The following is a 21,232-nucleotide window of genomic DNA, read 5'->3' as shown; positions in this document are numbered from 1 at the left end:
ATGTCCACATGACTACAGCATGGCTACTAGGGTTGGATAGAACTTGGCTGGATGTACAGACACAAAAATTGCTATACCTCCTGACACTTGCAATTCCACAGACACTAGTCTGGAAGCACCCCCCAGATCTTTCTTCCCTCTACAGGAGACATTTCCAAAGTCTGCTTCAGTCGGTTTAATCTGGCCCCTGTAGCAGTTTATTTCATGGGTTAAAATCCTAAAAAACAACTTCAACTCTAAAAAAAGCTCAATAACCTTGGTTGGCCCTATGGTCGGCCCTCACAGCCCTTCACTTCATCAAATCTGGCCCTCTTAAAAAAGTTTGGACATCACCGCTCTACAGGAACAAATGCTATTACAAGGATGCACATGGGTGCTTCAGTTAAAAATCTGTTCATGCTTGAAGAAATGAAGAAACGAAACTTTAATGAATGGTTCAGCAGGGGTGGAATAGTTGCAGACCAGTTAACATGCTCATTTTACAATGCTTAAAATATTTAATACACCATTAATATATATTTTTTCCTGGAAAAATGACCGGGGCAATATCTGAAACAATCTTCAGAAGAGAGAGAACAAAAACCATGAACTCCATTAAAGTTTCATCATCTGGAAGCATTTTGATTTGGGAAATGAAAGTGTGCTGTCCATTGTGAGAAGGTGTCTAACCATTAATCACACAGTATCATCAGACCCCTCTCTCAAAAAAATCACTTTTATTCCTTCTGCTATATATCAGGATCCCAAAGTTGGCCAGACGAGAAAAATTATATCTTCACTTACCAAAGTGAATAGGGAATCCTTCTTCCTCTTGGCAATATTGTAATAATGATGGCTGGAAGAGGAGTCTATGAATGGACTCTACTGGAAAGCAAGAGATGATGTAATAATTCACTTTTGGGATGTCTCAGGATAGTTCTGGGTCATTTGCACACCCTGTTGTGGTAACCGAGTGATGGAAATTCATATGTGAACCAGCCCGTAGAATTTTGGGTGTGAATTCGGAGTGTGCTGTTTGTGGTAAAACATCAACAAACACCGGTAGTCTACCATCCTTTTTTGAAATGACAGACAACTTGGACTTAGTTGATATCTGGAGAACAAAGAATCCCCTGGCCAGAGAGGGAACCTTCTTTTCTGAAGCCAAACTGACATGGACAAGAATTGACCAAATATGGCTAACTAGAGGAATGGCACCAAAGACAAGAAAAGTGGAAATCTGCCCAAAAACCTGCTCCAACCATAATGCTGTTAAGATGGAGATGAAACTAACACCAATTGGCTCCTTCAGATGGAGGATGAATGATGCCTTATTTAGAGATCAAGAACTCATTAAGAAGGCCCAAAAAACCTTGAGAGACTATTTTGAGATAAATATGAACACTAATGTTGAAAAAAGAGTAATCTGGGACGCAAGCAAAGCTGTTATGAGAGGGTTCTTGATACAACAGAATGCATTAAAGAAGAGAATCCAAAATGAGAAGAAGGATAAAATATTGGAGAAAATAAAGGAAAGTGAAAAGAAATTGAGAGCAAAACCAAAGTCGCAAGAGATTTTGAGAGAAATAAAGTTATATCAAGTACAATACATGAAAATGATGAATCAGGAGATAGAATGGAAAATTAAACAAATGAGACAAAAGACATTTGAGTCGGCTAATAAATGTGGGAAATTCTTGGCTTGGCAAATGAAAAAAAGACAAAAACTAAATACTGTTACAAATTTAGAAGTGGAAGGAAGGAATATACAGAACCCAGTTGAGATTAGAAATTGCTTCCAGAGGTATTTTAAACAACTATATACACAAGGGCCACAGAAAGAAATTGATGTAGACAGATTTTTGAAAACAAATGGATTACAAAAAATCTCTCAAGAAAATAAATTAATGCTGAACTATAAAATAATTGAACAGGAGGTAGAAGGTGCCATTCAGAATATGCAACTAGGTAAATCTCCAGGACCGGATGGACTGACTTCTAGATACTACAGATCCTTGAAGGAATGGCGAGTACAACCTTTAAAGGAAGTCTGTAATGAAATAATGGGTGGGAAAAGGGCACCAGAGTCGTGGAAAGAAGCGTATATTACACTTGTACCGAAAATAGAGACTGAAAAGACCCAGCTTAAGAACTACCGCCCCATATCACTGCTTAATGTGGATTACAAAATCTTTGCAGACATTTTGGCTAAAAGACTAAAAAGAGTCCTAATGGAAGAGATACATAAAGATCAAGCAGGCTTTCTCCCAGGTAGACATTTGTCTGACAATGTGAGAAACATAATTAATATTTTAGAAAAACTACAAGTGAATATAAATACCAAGGCAGTTTTGATATTTGTGGACGCGGAGAAAGCCTTTGACAATATTTCTTGGAGTTTCATGAAGAAGAACCTACAGGGGATGGGGGTAGGCCAAGGCTTTGAAAACGGTATAAGTGCAATTTATTCAGAACAAAAGGCTAAATTAATTGTAAATAACGTGGTTACGGAGGAATTTAAGATAGAAAAAGGGACACGACAAGGTTGCCCAATCTCCCCATTGCTCTTTATATCGGTCCTGGAGGTCCTGCTGAATATGATTAGAAGGGACCAATTGGTTAAAGGTATACAAGTCGGAGCTAAACAGTACAAATTGAGAGCATTTGCAGATGTTGTTTTTGTTTCAAACATTGCAAATTTTGGACAAAGTGGATTGCTTCAAGAAGTGGCAGAGAGATATTTCTAGATTTGTCTGGCAGGGCAAGAAGCCTAGAATAAAATTTAAAATACTAACGGATGCAAAGGAAAGAGGTGGATTTGCCCTGCCAGACCTTAAACTTTATTATGAATCAGCAGCTTTTTGCTGGCTGAAAGAATGGCTGCTTCTTGAAAACACAGACATTTTGGACCTAGAAGGTTTTGATAATGTATTTGGATGGCATGCATATTTGTGGTATGATAAGGTCAAAGCACATAAAGCATTTAAAAATCATATTGTCAGGAAAGCATTGTTTAATGTCTGGATAAGATATAAAGACCTACTGGAAAATAAAACCCCAAGGTGGCTGTCACCGATGGAAGCGAAAGCTCTGAAAAAGCTCAATATGGAGGCCAAATGGCCGAAATATTGGGAAATTCTGGAACAAGAGGGAGACAGATTGAAACTGCAGAGTTTTGAAAAACTAAAAAATAAAGTGCGAGATTGGCTTCATTATTATCAGATAATGGAGGCATATAATTTGGACAAGAAAATTGGCTTCCAGGTGGAAAAATCAAAATTAGAAACAGAACTGTTAGAACCCAAAACGAAGATTTTGTCAAAGATGTATAACTTGCTGTTGAAATGGAATACTCAGGATGAAACGGTTAAATCTGCTATGATTAAATGGGCACAGGATGTTGGACATAACATAATGATGGCTGACTGGGAACAGTTATGGACCACAGGTATGAAGTTTACGGCATGTAATGCCTTAAGAGAGAATATTATGAAAATGATATATAGGTGGTACATGACACCAGTCAAGCTTGCAAAAATCTATCATTTGCCCGATAATAAATGTTGGAAATGTAAAGAAACTGAAGGTACATTCTTTCACCTTTGGTGGACGTGCCCAAGGATTAAGGCTTTCTGGGAGATGACCTATAATGAAATGAAAAAGGTATTTAAATATACCTTCCTGAAGAAACCAGAGGCCTTTCTCCTGGGCATAGTTGGCCAATTGGTGCCAAAGAAGGACAGAACTTTCTTTATGTATGCTACAACAGCAGCAAGAATACTTATTGCAAAGTATTGGAAGACACAAGATTTACCCACTCTGGAAGAATGGCAGATGAAGGTGATGGACTATATGGAACTGGCGGAAATGACTGGCAGAATCCGAGACCAGGGAGAAGAGTCGGTGGAAGAAGATTGGAAGAAATTTAAAGACTATTTACAGAAATATTGCAAAATTAATGAATGTTAGAATGATGTCAGAATGAAATTAAGTGGTCTTAGCAGCAATGTTATAAAGGTTTATGCACAAATGGATTGTTAACAGATGAGAATCTAAAGATATAATATGTTAAGTTAAAGGATTAAGATAAAAACAAAGAGGGAAAGAAATTGCTGAATTAACTAATAGAACTGGAATACAAAAAAGGGAGGTGTGAGGAAGTCAGGGAAGTAAGGAAATGAAATGTAAGTTATGGAAAGATCGATGTGTTTTTCTATTAAGTGTTTTTTTTACCTTTTTTCTGTATTTTGTATTTTGTAATTTTTTTCTCTTTTATTTCTTTTCCTTTTTCTTTTCTGTTTACCTATGTAATCTTTTCTTTGAAACTTTAATAAATATCATTTTTTTTAAAAAAAAACATCAACAAACACCAATAGATTGTGTGACGTTACCATATATGAGAGAGTGCTGGAGGGGAAATAGTTAAATAGGCTGCACAGACAGGACCCAGGGGGGTGGAGTCAGTGGGTCTATAAAGGAGTTCTGGGAGGAGTTCTGGGGGGTTAGTTCGTTGGGAGTTGTGGGTGGGTGGGTGGTCGGTTTGAGTGGGTTGGCTGGTTGGGAAAGGCAGTTGGTAATAGAGAGACAGTTAGGGCAGTTGGTCCCTGAGTGTGGGGTGGTAGCAGAGATAGAGAGATGAACATAAGACTAAGAAAGTAAAGAGGAACACTGTTTGGAATGCTGTAATAGTTTTGTTTTAAGTCTGAAATAAAATACACTCTTCTTTATGAATTGAAAAGCTGACTGAGACTGAAGTGATTTTACCAGGGAGGACCTGGTTGGTGGCAGCGGATTAGTGGTGTACGGGTCAATAGTCCGTGAGACGACCGGGGGCTCTGTACGAACGCCACAGATTGCATGTTCAATGTTTATCTGTTATACGTACTAGCTTTCATAGACAGAATTGAAGGAACTGGCACAGACAATTTAATATGGTATTTTGCTACCCTAAGCTGAATTCCAGTGTGTCTCAGGGTGGTAAAATGTTCCATAACAAATTCATGCATGTTTTGTCAGAGAAAAAGCACTTATCTGTTTCCATGGGCCCCCACTTTTTTTTGCTTGAAAAAACTACATGGGACATTTTTACTCCAGTGTATTAACTTTAACTGATACCCAGCAAAAAGCACCCCAATTGCAAAAATCAACAGAGTTCATTAACTAATTTTTGCCTCAGCACTTTTTGTTTATAGAAGGAAGACTGTAAATCGTAGGTGGCTGAAGTGTGGGGATATTGTTTACTACTATGCAGGTGACACTATTCTAGAAGGACTATACTGTAAGTCTACTTCTGTGCAAATTCTGTAATGAAAAGTGAACCTGGGGTTGATTTCAACCCTGGTTTTGGTAGGAAGGCTAGAGGAGGAACAGGAAATTACTTCTTATAGCATCAGAACTGAGCTGTGCATTATAAAGGACAACTTTTTTATTATTATGCACATATCTCCTTTGACTTTAATTAAAACTCTCTCCATGCTTGAAGAAGGCAAACAGTTTTCTTACTAGGAAATAATTCTCTTCCAGCCCTCTCAGGGCTCCACCGTAGTTTTTGCTGGTATGCCGTTACTTGATTAACATAACAAATATAAGAGGATCCTGTAGAGAGGCATCTATTATGTGACAGGTCCCATTACCATATGCGGTAGATGACATCTGTTTTATGACTGTAAAATGGGCATAACGTTCACACTCTATGAGTAACAATGTCTCAATGGAACCTCAGTAATGAAAAAGTTCCACTAACACAAATGTATGGTTTCCAGCTCCGGTGCCATGGAAAAGTCCACACCATTGTTCCCTTTCAGACTTGTGTAGAATAGAAATGTCTGCCAGGGGCCATGCCACATTTTTAAAGGAATTTTTAAAGCAGTGATTTCTAAACTGTATTCAGGGCACACTAGTTAGGGGAACTGAAAATTGAAACTGCCATGTTGACTACAAGGGTGGACATAGGTATTATGGCACCCTGTGCCAGGCCAAAATTTGGTGCCCCACTCAGCCCTCACGCTGCCTTCCCAAAGGTGGGTAAAGAGGCAACCGGCTTTGGGAAGGATGCATGAGGGCTCTGGCAGGATCCTAACACACTCCTACTTCCTTCTCAAAGCTGGGAAAGTGCTAATGATGTTTTGGGAGGGGAGGACCATGGGACTCTGTCAGAGCCTCACGCCTCCTTCCCAAAGTCCAGCGCCTTGCTTACCTGGCTTTGAGATGGCAAGTTCTTGGCTGAGTGTCTAAATCTGCCCCTGTTGAGTACGTCTGCCACTATATCTGTAGGAGCAGATAAGCCACATGCAGCAACCACTGTCCTATGTTAGGGGAGGGAAGAGATGTAACCTCCAGGAAGGATGTTCTGTAGGCTTCCTTATGCAACCTGTTCTATAGCTGTTGCCCAGAAAGTGGAGGTTGTCTCTAGACCATGACTGACTGGAAGGCTGAAGGCAATGAACTGGGCTATCCCAGAATTGTGAGAAGGACGTCTACCTATTATTCTTAGAGATGATAAAGAAGCTAACTAAGTTTTGCATTGTGTCGAGTATGCCTCGAATATTTTTTCCCTGGGCATTTAAAGGTTGAGGAACATCTACCTTAAAGGGAGAGAGACCCTCTTAGGGTTTGGCCTGGAAACTCTGCAGGGTCTTATTAACTTTCATGGGTCTCATCATGCACCAACATCCTCTGTAAAACATCCTCTGTAAAAATCAGTTCCCAGCTGATATAAACGGCAAGTACGAAATTTCATGATACCTACTTAACTGAAGCTGAACGAGATGTCGCTCTTACAATGGTATTCAGACCACCTGGAATAACACCTTGATTACTTCCCAAAGGTAGAAAGTTGCACTCTTTCCAATTTTATATTCCTTGAATATCATAATTGCCTATAATTAGCAAATTGCTTACTTTATTCCAGTCATTTTTGAAATGTCATTGGGCAGAAACCATCTAGAGAAACCATCCTTGTGAAGCCTGAGACACCTGTCTTTGTTTATTTTCTTCCCCTCTCCTTACTAATAGAAAGTGCCAACTCTCCTTAACCGTATTCTTAAATAAATAAAAATGTTTGTCTCTGAGCAGTGAAGCAACCTGAGCACTTGCTGGTATTTTAAAGGTCAGGAAGAAACAGTGTAGGATCTTCTTTTGAAAGATCTTTGAATGTTGACAGTGCTAAAACTCCCACTACGCACCCAGCATCTCTCAAGGTGCAACAGCGCTGAGAACCAAGCTGTAAAGAAACAAAAAGGCAACGCTGTTCATAGAAACAAAGCGATTTCTTAAGTCTGCTGCGCAGCTTCTTGGATTTCTCTGCTGTCAACGGCTCATCTGGTTTGTGTGTGGATATAGCAATTAGTGGAAACTTTTATGACAAACTGCGTAGAGTTAGGGCACACTCCTGACATTACATTTGCACAGAAAATGTAGCTCATTTATTTGTCCTTGTTTGAAGCAAGGACCCCAGGAGCCCTGTGTCTGTGTTGTCTTTACTCAGTGGCATGCCACCATCTTGTGCAATGGGACTTACCGTATATACTCATGTATAAGCCGACTTTTTCAGCACATTTTTTATGCTGAAAAAGCCCCCCCGGCTTGTACTTGAGTGAGGGTCCCACCCCTTTCGGGCTGCTTGTTCTTCCTCCACCGCTGCCGCCACCAGACTCTGGTAGGCAGGGGGACAGGAGGGGCTGGGGGGGAGAGAGAAGTCCCCTCTGCCGTGTGCACATGCGCACGCACACACACGCACTCCGGCCCACCAGGAGGTTTGTGGTGTGGTGAACCGGCTTATACTCGAGTCAATAAATTTTCCCGGTTTTTTGTGGTAAAATTAGGTGCCTTGGCTTATATTCGGGTCGGCTTATACTCAAGTATATACGGTAATTTCCAAACAATAGGATTGCTTTCTCTCCAGAAAGTCTTGGACAATTAGAGAAGTGAGAGGCTGCATACTTCCTTTCCAGTATTTATTTCTTTGCTCTTCGTTCTCATTTCCTCCCGTTTGGACTACTGCAGTGCGCTCTACGTGGGGCTACCTTTGAAGGTGACCCGGAAACTGCAATTAATCCAGAATGTGGCAGCTAGACTGGTGCCTGGGAGTGGCCGCCGGGACCACATAACACCGGCCCTGAGAGATCTGCATTGGCTCCAGTACGTTTCCGAGCACAATTCAAAGTGTTGGTGCTGACCTTTAAAGTCCTAAACGGCCTTGGTCCTGTATACCTGAAGGAGTCTCCACCCCCATCGTTCAGCCCAGACACTGAGATCCAGCGCTGAGGGCCTTTCTGGCGGTTCCCTCATTGCGAGAAGTGAGGTTACAGGGAACCAGACAGAGGGCCTTCTCGGTAGTGGCGCCCGCACCGGAAGTTTCCTTATTTGATGTTTGATTCTCTCCATCCTTTTTTATTTTTTTAGAAAAGAGAGGAAGAAGAGAGGCAAAGAGGTGAAGAGCAGATACGGCAACAGGAGGAACGCAGAGCTCAAGAGCTGTACCTGAGCCTCAAGCAAGCCCAGCAGTACAGCCCGCAGAATGAAAAGGAAGACCATGAATGGGAAGAACAACGTGAGTAAATTTTAACCGGCAGAGGGTTTTAAATGATGCCGAGATCTTGGTTTAGCCTGAGAAAACGGCAGTGTGATGCCGTATGATTTGTGAGCCGGGCCTTGAATGGAAAGCATTGTGATCCGGAAGAACTGGTAGGATTAGAAAGGACAAAAACACGGTGCCTTTCTAAATGGCTCAACAGGAAGAAAGAGCTTTAATAGCTTAGATCAGGGATGGGGAACCTGTGGCCCTACAAACACTGATAACTGCATTTCCCACCACCTTGACCTTAACACCACTGGTCATGCTAGCTGAAGATGATGGGAATCTGGAGTCAGACAACAAGAGGAGTGGGGGGTTGGAGAAGCAACACCTCTCCTGTTGATTTTACAGGAATTTTAACACAAAAGCTTTGCTCCAGTTTTGAGCTTTCAGTGTTGTTTTTGCTGGACTGATGTGATTTTCTGCGTATTTTCCATTTTCCTTGGTGAGTTCTTGTTTATGAATCTTGTGCTAGCTTATTGCTACTTACTGGGTCTCAAAGAATACAAAACAAATTAGTTGGCCCAATAAAATGCATAACCACCTTATCTCATTTCATTTTCATTTTTGGGTTTATGAAGAATGCTAATAAAAAGCACCAGAAAAAAGCAATATGAAAGTGAATTTTATCTGCATCATCATTGTATTCCCCACTTTAGTCCTGGAAGAGAAATATATTGGTGTGTTGAGAATCCTAGTCAAGGACAGTGAAACTAGTAGTAATAAGTGGAATTTACTGGTTTTAAACCTCAGACTCTAGGCTAATTATTTTTTTAAAAACCAAAAAACCAGAAGATGAGCAAACTTTTGCTGGGGCTGTACCACTTCAGACTACAGGTACGGTTCACATGGTTGAGAGACCATGCAAAAAGATATTAATCCTGCACTTTATTCTTAGTATTTCTGAGTTGTCTGTATCTAAGGTCCCATCTGCACTATACATTTAAAGAAGTATCATCCCACTTTGTACAGTGGCTTCTCTTGAGGCAGGCTTCCTCAAACTCGGCCTTCCAGATGTTTTTGGCCTACAACTCCTATGATCCTTAGCTACCAGGACCAGTGGTCAGGGATGATGGGGATTGTAGTCCCAAAACATCTGGAGGGCCGAGTTTGAGGAAGCCTGTTGAGGAAACCTAGGAACCGTAGTTTCTTAAGGGGGATGAGAGTTGTTAAGAGATTCCTATTCCACTCACTGAGCTATAAATTCCAGAGTGGTTTAATAATTCCACCTATCTCCACAGTAGTGTGGTGTTGAGGAATAGGGCCAGCCTGCTGCCAAAGCAGTCCCTGTGCTGTGTCTTCCCACCAGAGGGAGATGTAACAGGCCTCTCCCTGTGGCTGGAAAGATTCCAGGTGAGCCTGCCTGACAGATTGGCCAATGGATTGGTTGCCTGATTGACCCCAGGAATAAAGGTGGGCCCACTGCATACCTTTCTTGGGTCTCCCACCGTCCCTCCCGATTGTTGTGCTTCGAACACCCACTTCAGTGGGTAGGTTGGATCTGATCTTGCTATAGATGAAGTCGGTTGCCATATTCAGGGCACCAGGGAGGAATTTCACTACCTCTGGCGAGGGAGGAGTAAGGATGCATGCTTGATTATTTTTATGTGCTTAATAAGTTCAAACTGGCATTCCCAATATATAATGTTGCATCCCGAGGCCCCCAAGCCCTTTCCCATTAAATAACTTCAAATGGACACATAATTTTAGTTTAAGTATTTGGGCAAAATTTAGGCCACAGCTTTATTGATTACAAAACAAATTGAGCGGTATTGGCTTAGGCATTGGTCAGGAACTGACTCCTGCCTCTCTGACTGGCAGTCTGAAAGAGTAAACACCAAATGAGGGAGCAACAACGGTGAAGATCAATTGAAGCTCACCCTGGGGTTCCTGTGGTCCTGGCATGGCCCTCAAGCAGACTTTGGACGAGATCCAGGACACCCAGATTCCTTTAACCTATTTCTGGAGGGGCAGGTGATGGCCACACCTCCCCTCCCGCTCATTTCTATAAACCAATGCCTAACTGCCAAACCTTACAAAGTTCTGACGATTGCTAAGGGGGTAGGCGAAAACCAAGTGGCTAAAGCCAATCTGCCAAATGGAAAAATTCCTACCCAGCCCCTGCTCCAAAGCAGGCGACCCAATCCAAAGCAAGGCCAAAACAGCAGCGCCTAAAATAGGGAGGGAGGGAGGGTGTTCAGCAGCGTGAAGCAAGTGCCCCACCCCCATCGTGCTGCTGCATTTATAGGTCCCCAGGATCATGCCACTCACCCCATTGGCCCAAACAGCCAAGCGTGATCCCAGGGCCCAACAGATAAGGCTTGGGCCATGCCTAGCAACAACACACCCCGTGGGGGTGGCTGAAGGGTCCCAAGCACAACCACGACCCTCGATTTAGGAGGATCCCATTTGTCGTCCTTCTGATTCCCTTTGTGTCGTATTTGTTTAGATTGCAAACTTTTGGGCACGGGCTTGTGATTTGTTTTAATTTTCTGCTGTGATCTGGTTAAATGTTAAGCACTTTACAAAGTAACAACCAAAGTAACGCTGCCTTGCGTTGAGTGCCGTTGTGGGTCTCAGTTGTGTTATAGCAGGGGCCACATTATCTATGAATACAACCTTATTCATAGAATTTGGAATAATTTATTGAATGTCAATTACCTAAGGACCGTGACCTGCCATTCATATGAGATCAGGTCACTTTGAACCAAATTAATTTTGCATGTGACAAATGATATTCCCATTAACTATGATTGTACCTAGCTTCTAATCAATGGGGATGGGGGTGGGATACTGATTATTTCAGGAATAATTCTAAGCCCTGTTGCTGAAAAGGAGATACTGTCTCTTGAAGCAGACTTGGAAGGAACCTTAGTATTGGGATTGCCTGATTTCTGTCATTGGGGTTACACAGAATAATAGGGTTGGAAGGGACCACAAGGGTCAATTAGGCCAACCCCCTGCAATTCAAAAATCTTTTGCCCAACGTGGGGCTCAAACCTGTGACCCTGAGATAAGGAGTCTCATGCTCTGCCAACTGAGCTATATCTGGGTGTCACGTGATTTCTGCCCTTTTATAAGTGATCCTGTGTGGATATATGGGGGAGTGGGGAGACAGGAACTTGGTAACTGTAAAATAAAAATATATCTTCAATAATAGTAAAAAGCCTTATCTCATTACTTGAGAGAAGTGGTAACTTTATCACCACTGAAAGGGGAGGTCTAGACCTAAATGAGAGACCACTGACCCATTTCTCCCTCCTAAGAAAGAAGGATGGCCTTCTTGGAGGCTGCTCCCAGATCGTGGAACTCCCTTCCATGGGAAGCTAAGCTGGTATCGCTCTGGTTTGCTTTCAATAGCAGGCAAAAACTGTTTTGTTCTGACAGGCATTGGCAACTAACTGGCAGAGTCTTCTGAGGGTGGGTGTTGTATTTTTGTTTGTGTGTATGTTTTTGTGTTTTGTAGTACAGTGGTACCTTGGTTCTCAAACGCCTTGGTACTAAGACAACTTGGAACCCAAACACTGAAAATCCAGAAGTAAGTGTTCCGGGTTGCGAACTTTTTTTGGAAGCCGAACGTGCTCTGTTTTGAGTGTTATGCTTCCAGTTTGAGTGTGATGCTTCCATTTTGAGTGTTATGCTGAGGTTTGCCTGATTTTACTATTTATTTTGCGGTTTTGTGGCTCTTTTTGCGGTTTTGTGGCTCTTTTGTTTTGTTTTTGTGACTGTGTGGAACCCAGTTCAGCTACTGATTGATTGATTGTGTGACTCCAGTACATTGTTTATTGCTTTCATTTTATGGATCAATGGTCTTGTTAGATAGTAAAATTCATGTTAAATTGCTGTTTTAGGGGTTGTTTTTAAAACTCTGGAACAGATTAATCCATTTTGCATTACTTTCTGTGGTAAAGCACGGCTTGGTTTTGGAATGCTTTGGTTTTGGAATGGACTTCTGGAATGGAGTAAGTTTGAGAACCAAGGTGCCACTGTAGAATTTTATTAGAGGTTTTTAACATATTAGGAAATCAAATCCAAACTCTCTTATACAAAGATAATAAAAGGATCAAAAGAAAAGAGTAATATAGAAAAAAGAAAATACGAAATACAATATTCATGATCCTCATAAAACACAGTTATATCTATCTATAGTTCTCTATCACCATTTTATATCAATCTTCCATCCATGTTTTCAATGCTGGTTTTACTTGGGTCACACTTGTTTTCTTTTTAATATATCTGTTTATTGTGTTTTAACTTATGCTGTGAGGAGTCTTGCCCCATTACTGAAATAACACCTCTGGTCCTTGCTTGTATCTCAGGCGTGTGCCTTCATATGATCCAAGACTGTATGGACTAATCATGCCCTGTTGTTACCCCTCAACTGTATGGCAGTGCCAACCTGGCTTCTGTCCACCAGCATCAGAGGCCAGGAAGATGCAGCGATGTCAGTGTTTGCGTCGTTTTGCTATTATGTGCTGACTGCGGGAGCCAAATTATCCATTAGGAGCAGCGCCAGGTCCCATCATGTCTTGCCACCACCAAGTCAGCGGCTGTGCTCAGCAGTGCCAGGGGTCGGGGGGGTCGAAGAGGCGCATTGCTAGCGCAGCTGCTGTGGAGGGTGAACGTTGCAATGATATTGATGACACTACTAATTTATTTAGTAGATGGAATTTCCAACAGAATGGGGATTCATCTCATCATCCCACCGCTATTTATTGCCAAGTCAATAGGCGAAGCGTTACTAATTTTAGTGTTCGGTTTAATTCACTGCTGTGGTTCCTTTCGTCGAGCCAAACAAAGAACAACACCATTCTTCTATAGGTAATTGAAATATATAGCCTGTTAGTGCTAAAAAAACAAACTATGTTACATGGGCATTTCTCAAATGTGGACACCAGCGCTTCATTTCATTGCTGGGTCCAAGCAAGGTCTGGCATGATAACATTCGCCCAGCCAGATTTCTCTGGTTCTCACAAGTAAGACATGGTGGTGATGGCTTCCCTCTTGACCCCAGTAGGGAGCTTATAGATGAGATCCAAGCCCACAGTCCTGAGGGCGAGATGGCCCCCTGGCCACAAATGGCTGCCTTATGCTTCTTTGGAGAAAAGCAAAACATTGCACCTGTGAGCACGCTGGTGTGATCAGGGCAACACCTGACTTTGGCTCTCACTTGCGCTCCTGGAGAGATGTGTCTGTTCGTAGATCGCACAGAAATGCACTGTGGTGTGCCATTTCTTCCCTCTGCACACATGGCACCTGTCATAATGATGGGCATTTTGCCAGTGCATGGATAATAGGCATGCACTACTTGAATTTTCATTGATGCGATCTCAGCTTGCGTGTTTTCCTGTTTTCCAAGAATTATCCCCCCCTTCAACTGAAGAACAGAAACATACCATGCAATGTTTGCAGTCAAATACCATTTCTATCTTGAATATTTATTGCGAGTTGTTCCCAAATTAGCTACAGACCAAGGACTATTAACAAGCTAGCAGCTGGAGCAAATCATTAAAAAAATGTGATGCATATTCATGTGACATTCTTATAATATACATCCAAGCCTAGCCCTGTGACTCACTGCTCTTCAGAAAAGCAAAGGAGGCCATAAAATATGGAGATCTCCTAATCTGTCCCAAATGATGCGACTTGCTCAAGTTCATTCCCAACACAGTAGGAATTCGTTCACATCTTTATCAAAGAACTTGCGGTTAGAAATCCTATCAGAGCAGCCAATATGTTTTGCTGTTAGGATTATTCTGCACTTGTTTTTTGTGTGCCAGTAATGCATTCTCCATTTTGGACCCTAGCCCCAATTTCTGTCTACATTTTTTTCCCAATGAAATTTTGCCTCATTTACTCATTTATTGCATTCATACACTGCTTTTCTGCCACTGCACCCAAGGTGGTTTATAATTATAAAATACCAAAGCAAATATTTGGGATAAAATATACAGCAACAGAATCCTCTCAGGATGACTGATGGTCCCTTCAGGACCTGGTAGCAACATTCAAAGAAGTGCCAGTTTCATAGCAGAGCTGCAATTTGGTTTGTGCGTTAGTTCAAGACATGTGAATTAGGCAGGTTCATATTGAATTGAAAACAGATCCCCCATTCCCCCCAATAGGAAAGATGCATCCTGGTTGCTAGGGGAAAAGGAAGGACAAACTATGGTGATCCCAAACACTATAAAATAAGACAGAAGCAGGAAAAATGTACTAAAGGGGAGGCAAAGATGCAGCACTTTAGCACCTCAGGCAGTGATGTAGCATGTGTTGCTGGTGCCCAGGGCAGGCAAGCTGCTGACATCTGCAAAGCGCCCCCCCACCAGAGCCAAGTGGGGGGTCTGTCTGTCCTGGGAAGGCCCCAGCCAGCTGCTGTGGCCCTTGGTGGGTGAATCCCTCCAATGCCCACAGAGAGGAGCTCTGGGCTGGGCTTGCCTGCCTTCCTCTGTCCATGCCCACTCACTGTGAACCTGGGCTGCTCAGCTGCTTTCACCACAGTGGGACAGGGATCCCTGCAGAAACCGGCACTTGCATGGGGGCACCTGGTTGTGTCACCTCAGAATTTTGTGTCTGGGGCCATGGCCCCCTTGGCCCCACATGCTATGCTACTGACCTCAGGGATTCCTACTGCCTGGCATTAAAACAACTCACTTGTGAATCACAGTTTCTGACTTTACTCATTGGCTGAAAACACAGGCTAGTTCATTTCACAGAAATCATTTAGAAAGGGGCATGCACATTTTGGTTCCATAACTTTAGTTTTAGGAGGGCTAGAGGCTTACATTTTTGAAAATGGAAGCACAGATTCTGGAGCACCTGCCCATGGGTGCCAATGAAAGTCTTTATAGTGCCCATGTGCACTGTGTTGGCAACTCCTGCTCTAAACCCACAGTTATATTAAAAAGTCTCTGCACAGAAAAAAGCAAGCAAGCTGGTAAGGCGAGGTGAGCATGTCATTGTGGCTTAGCCAAACAATATAAAGTTTGACCCTTGGTGCCTTATTTGTGGAATGTTATGTGTTATTTTTCTATTAGGTATAGAAGGTCTTCCAGCCTCACCTTGATGTGTTGGGATTCGATGGCTTTCCATGTTGCTGACATGTTACCTTTCAACTTAGAACTGCATGTTCTGGCTTGCTGAAAAAGCAAAGACACTCTGATGAGTCTCTCCTTCCTCATCCCTACAGTACGTCGCTCAAAAGCTGCGGATGAGGAAAGGAGCCATAAAGCACGCCGGGCCCGGGATGAGTACCGGCGGCAATCGTTGCGGGCAATCCAGAAAGGAAAAGTGGCGGGTCTCAGTAACCTGTTCCAGGCAGCTGGTCTGAATATCGAGCCAGAAGCAAAGCTGAATGACGCCTGTCCCATTCCAGCATTCACCATGACGGTATCAACCAGGTTTGTTTGTATTAATAAGATGACCCAGCCTAACTGACATGTTATGACTCCTATATGGAGGCTGTTGACTCCTATATGGAGGCCTTTTCTGGTTTCCCCATGGGAAGAGGCAGCGGAGGAAGCAAGATTCTTGACAACATTGCTCTGGAATGCATTCAGAATTAAATGGCAAACCAACAATTTTAAATATCAGTGCATTTTAAGGTAGTGGTTACTTTTTGCAGAGAGTTGATCATGTCCATATGTTAAAGCATAAACAATCAATCTTGGGACACCTTAAAAACTAACTAATGTATTATGGCATAAGGTTATGTGGATTCCTTTTAGATGCCTCTTAATTATACCAATGTCATCAACAAACTGGCACCTTGTTTATTTTTGTTTATTTTTAAGCAGAGGGATCTGCTTAACATTAAGAAGTAACAAGTTCTTCATGTTGGCACATTGTGTTACCTCCAGCTATGACAATGTCAACAATAGTCACTGCTTCAATTTTTTTAAGCAGGGGAATTTACTTAACAGCAAGGAGCTATAAATCCTGTACATTCTTCAGACTGGTGCATGGCCTGACCTCCAACTAAGGCCTTATCATTTCTGCTTCTCACATTCCAGGCAGAGAGACTTTTGTATGCTTAAAGAAAGACAACAATGCCTGCTTAAACCACAATCTAGAGTTCCTTGAGTTTGCTTCCACTCCATAGCTGCCGTGTCTGCCATACATACAGTAGTTCACATACCGCATCACCAAGCAAGCTGAGTATTAGGAGTGGACCACAGGCAAACGTAGCTTTGCCAATACAGGCTGTAAAGCACCTGGGTTTTATGGACAGAGTCCCTATCTGAGGGCCCTTGTACAGTTCAGTACTTTTGCACCGTTTTCCTCTAAAACTAAAAAAATCAGAAATCTTCGTAATCAAGAATGCAGCAAATGAAGCAAGTCAGGTTGTGGTTGAGAATTTCTTTACAAAATCCATTTCAACTTAGTTGTGAGTTTTCTTTTGGCCAAATTAATGCCCCCTCTGATTGTATTTTTATTGATCCCTTGCCTGTCTGGTAAGTTCTGTGGGTTTCCAGCAGTGAAAAACAATCCGACATAGCAGATGGAGTTAGGCAAAGTTTTATCAGTGGCTCCTCTTGGGTTTACACGGCACCATATGATATTATTAATTAGTCTTGGTGTTATGAACAAGCGAGTGGAAACCCGAACATGCTGTTAGTTTTTTTTATAATGTGCAACGGCATACACCAAAAGTTCCACTAAGTAAGTGCAAGTCTCTTTGCGTCGATTTGTATTTTCATTTTTAATACCGAGACTCTCAATTGTCAGTCTTTGCTCCTGTGAAGTCTGGCAGCTCAGCAGGGCAAAAGGAACCCTAGTCCCTTCCTGCTCGGCATTTTGCGTTCCGCTTTGACAAGCAATCCCTTTGTCTTGCTGTGTTTTGATATAGAATTGTGCCTCTAATGGTTGCTGGCATTCCCAGCTTGATTAGGGAATAAAAAAATGTAGCCTCCGAAAGGCAGTGAATTCTCTATGTTTTGCTGGTGAGTTGCTTCTTGTAGCGATACTGTGGTTATTTTTGTTATTCCAAGCCACTTAAGATGAAGGAGGCTCTTCCAAAATAAAGTCATAAGAACATTAAGAAAAGCAATAATTGTGAAGGGCTATTAAATATTATTCAGCTTTGAGTTCTAAGCCTTTTAAGTTCTAAAGTGCAACTGTTTAGTGTGGAATTCAGCAATAATTTAGATGCGAATGCTTTCTTAATACTCAAGTGAGACCAAGAAGATCCTTACAAGGCTATGCCAATTATTCCGTACTTACCCAAAGCTGTTTATCCATCTCTTAAGTGATATTACTGTATGATCAAAGAGTCAGGTTGCCTTGCTATCTTCATCCTTGTGGAGAGCTAGAAAGTTGATGCTCACAGGAAAATACACTTAGATCTTTAGATCATCTTAGTGGAATTTGATGATTGCAGCACAATATCTCCTGTATCATTGCAGTAGCCTTATTTGTGGATTCAGAAGAATGTGAGAAGGTTTGGGGAGGGGGAGCAGGCACATGCATGCTGTCCCTGCCCTTATGCCCCCACGTGCTTTGGGTGTGCCCACTCCACCCACCTCAACTTCCCCATATTGCATGGGAAGGTATAGAAGGGGCTTGACAGCATGTTGAACTGAACATGCTTACAAGCACCTTTGCTACCAGGAGCCCTGGTAATTCAGGATTTCCCATCACAGGAAGGCTTGTGAGCATGTTCAGTCAAATGGATGAATATGTTTACATGGGAATGGTTCCACACTATCATTTCTGTGAAGGCATCTCAATGTGTGGATCAGCTTTCCCCACATGCCTTACCATTCTGTCTTGGGCTCTCTGAATTGCCTTGTATTTGACAACTTGCTTGGTCACCACAGGTGACAAGGGATTCTATGCAGGTGGCTGAGCAATGTTCCAACCCTCCATGTAAATGCAGTGGGCTGGTTAAGGAGGGTTGGAATAACAACAACAATTTATTACTTGTACCCCACCCATCCGACTAGGTTGCCCTAGGCACTCTGGGCAGCTTTAGCCAATGATCCAATGCTGACTTTGGAAGAATGAGAGAACACACCCTAGAGCAGCAGTAGGGAACCAAAACCTTGGGCTGGGCTGGGCTGGGCTGGGCTGGGCTGGACAAATGTGGTCAACCAGGCATCTTTATCTGGCCCCAAGGACTCCCATCAATCACACTCATAACTGACTGCTAAATTGTTTTCCCCTGGCTGGAATGTTTCATTGAATTGTCAGGATGCCTGTAGCTTATACATGTACAGACCAGTTTTTTTCATGGTTGGACTTGCATCTATTGCCCCACCCACGCTAGCATCCAGGCCCAAGAAGGTAATGCAGCTCTCAGACTGAAAATGTTCCTTGTCGCTGCTGTAGAGGCATGAATGCAGACAAATGGTGCAAACAGTGCCCTCCTACATCAGGAGCTCTGGATGGAGAAGATGGGCAAAAGATAAGGTTCTGTTCCACCTCCAGGATGAAAGCCAATAAAACAAACTAAGCCTGGTTTTTCCATAGACTCAGGTTTCTTATCACTTTTCAGGAACTGGGAGAAAAGCCTCAAAACCATTTTAGTGTGCTGCTTCATTGAACCCTGAAAATTACTCTTTGCTTTGTCTCTTCACCTTCTTGAAGCCTGGTTGGGTGGCTACTATGGACTTTTGGGTGGCAGCCCCCTGGTTCTGAAATAGCTTTGGCAAAAAGACTTGCCTGGTGCCTTCTTTATGCACCCCCCATGTTTAAGTAATCAAACCTCATGTTTAATTAGCCTGAAGAGTACTATAGAAAGTGGGAAATAGCATTTTCCAAACCATAATTGCCTCATTGACTGGTTAGAAAAGAAATCCCTTTTATTCCATCATGTGCAATTTCATTTCGGCACAGCAATCTCCGTGTGACTTTAACCTCCTTCTTTTCTTTTCATTTAATACAGTAAAGCCTGGGAACGGCCTCTGAGGCCTTTCTCCAGAGAAGTTATTATTCAGTGGTTCAAAGAAGAGCAGCTTCCGCGCCGTGCTGGATTCGAGAGGAACGCTAATACTGTGGCGCCTTGGTTTCATGGTAAAACTGTTATTTGTTGGCGTTCTTAAGGCTGAAGTGCTTTTCTGGGAAGCTTATAGTGGCTGGGGTGGGATGCTCGAGAGGTTTGTTTATTTCCTGGAGGAAGCTATAGCACATGAGACGTGCACAGCCTGAGCCCCAAAACACAGATGCCTTTTTACAGATAAAAGAAGGGAACAGCTACATCTCTCTCGAAATAGTATTTTGTTAACCTTGTTGATGTTTATTAGCTGGTGCAGTGCAGTGGTCAAAATAGGCATGGGATAAGTGCATCAGTGGAGCCGGTCCAGTGCTTCCACTGTTGTGTCCACACTGTTCCACCACTTTTCCCTGCTGGTAAGCCCAGCAATATGGCTGACAGGAGGCTAGGTGTTCTGTGGTGTCTTCTCCATAGGCATTCCGTGTACCACTTCAGAATGTGCAAACACGTATGAATTAATGCTGTCCTGTACAGGCAACTCCCCATGTACGTGTGTTTGAGGAACATGTGCACATGCATGCGCACACTGCTCCTAACCTGGAAGTGGCATGAAAGGGTGCAAAAATGGCGCAAAAATAGCATCTAGAAATCCCATGAGCCTTTGCAAGTATAAGCACCGACTTTGAGGCCTGTGCAAAGTTGGAGTTTGAACAAGGAGGGTTGAAGGGAGGGATTGTCATGGAGTTTAGTTTTTTTAAAGGATTTTTCAAGGGTTTCCAGGGGTATGAGGGTGTTTGCAGGCTTTTTCAATGGCGTTTCCAAAATATGCGATTTCACTTAAACGTGCAGTGCTTTGGAATATGACGCTTGCATAAATGGGGAGTTGCCCGTACTGTACTGCACGTAGAAAACTAGCACGTTAGGGAGAAAGCTAGGCTAAATCCTTTCTCCATGACATCTAAAGTTCCGTGTGCAGGGACTATTTATATAAAGGAAATTTCAGGCATGTGGACTTTTACCTGCAGTCTTAGGTAGTACAGCCCAGTGAGCAACGGGTTGACCTCTGAGCTTGGAAGCTGACAGCTTTCTGGTTCTTAATCTCACTTTAGCTATAAGCTCTCTAGGTGATCTCAGGCTTGCCATTTTCTGGCATTGTCTTAGTCCTCTGGTCTGCTCATAATAATGATAATGATACCACTGGCCTGCCTTACAAGGCTGTTGTATTGCTAAGGTGTTAAAGGTTAAATATCCAATAGTCACAAAGTGCTAAGAATGAGTGTCATTATATGATTGTTCCATTGCTTTTCTTTCTCCCTAATATTGTAGCTCGCAGTGCCGCGACTCTTGCATTTTTGTTGCTGTCTTGATTAATTACTGCATTGGTTCCAGTGACAAAGGTCCATGCAAGCCAGCCTTTTGGTGGAAGGAAACATAACCTGCCTCAAACTGAACTGAAGTAATCGGAGGGAAAAAAATATATTTTAATGAATCAAAAATGCTTTCAGAATGCTATTAATTCTGGTCCTAAAAATCTAGCCTAAAACGTTTAGTCTTATTTAGAACTGTGCCAAATATTTATCAGCTTCACTTTTCAAGCAGTATCAAACAATTTTGATATGGTAGAAATTTTCTATTAAAAAAATACTTTGGTTGTGCAAATAATTACCCTTTTCAGTGATATCTTTGCAGCTTGGTGGTTGTTGCTTTGATTGCCTTCTTTGCATGCTAGGCAGGGCCATCCCTAC

General features: G+C 42.5%; 1 protein-coding gene across 7 annotated transcripts in view; it reads left to right on the top strand.

Moving 5' to 3' along the window:
- The window catches only part of SH2D4B (SH2 domain containing 4B), a 92,404-nt gene that overhangs the window by 37,274 nt on the left and 33,898 nt on the right, over positions 1–21,232 (top strand). For 6 of the 7 annotated variants that reach the window (XM_081005033.1, XM_081005036.1, XM_081005032.1 and 3 more), the window contains 3 exons: positions 8,383–8,530; positions 15,744–15,954; positions 19,440–19,567. In XM_081005033.1, coding sequence (XP_080861159.1) covers positions 8,383–8,530; positions 15,744–15,954; positions 19,440–19,567 — 487 coding nt within the window. Of the gene's footprint in view, positions 1–8,382; positions 8,531–15,743; positions 15,955–19,439; positions 19,568–20,813; positions 21,055–21,232 lie in introns of those variants that run through there. The other variant, XM_081005038.1, reaches the window with a different exon arrangement.

This window comes from Podarcis pityusensis, assembly GCF_964106645.2.
Source record: "Podarcis pityusensis genome assembly, chromosome: 5".
Lineage (NCBI taxonomy): Eukaryota > Metazoa > Chordata > Lepidosauria > Squamata > Lacertidae > Podarcis > Podarcis pityusensis.
The sequence above is the reverse complement of the archived record's forward strand: the minus strand, read 5'-3'. Positions and strand labels throughout refer to the sequence as shown.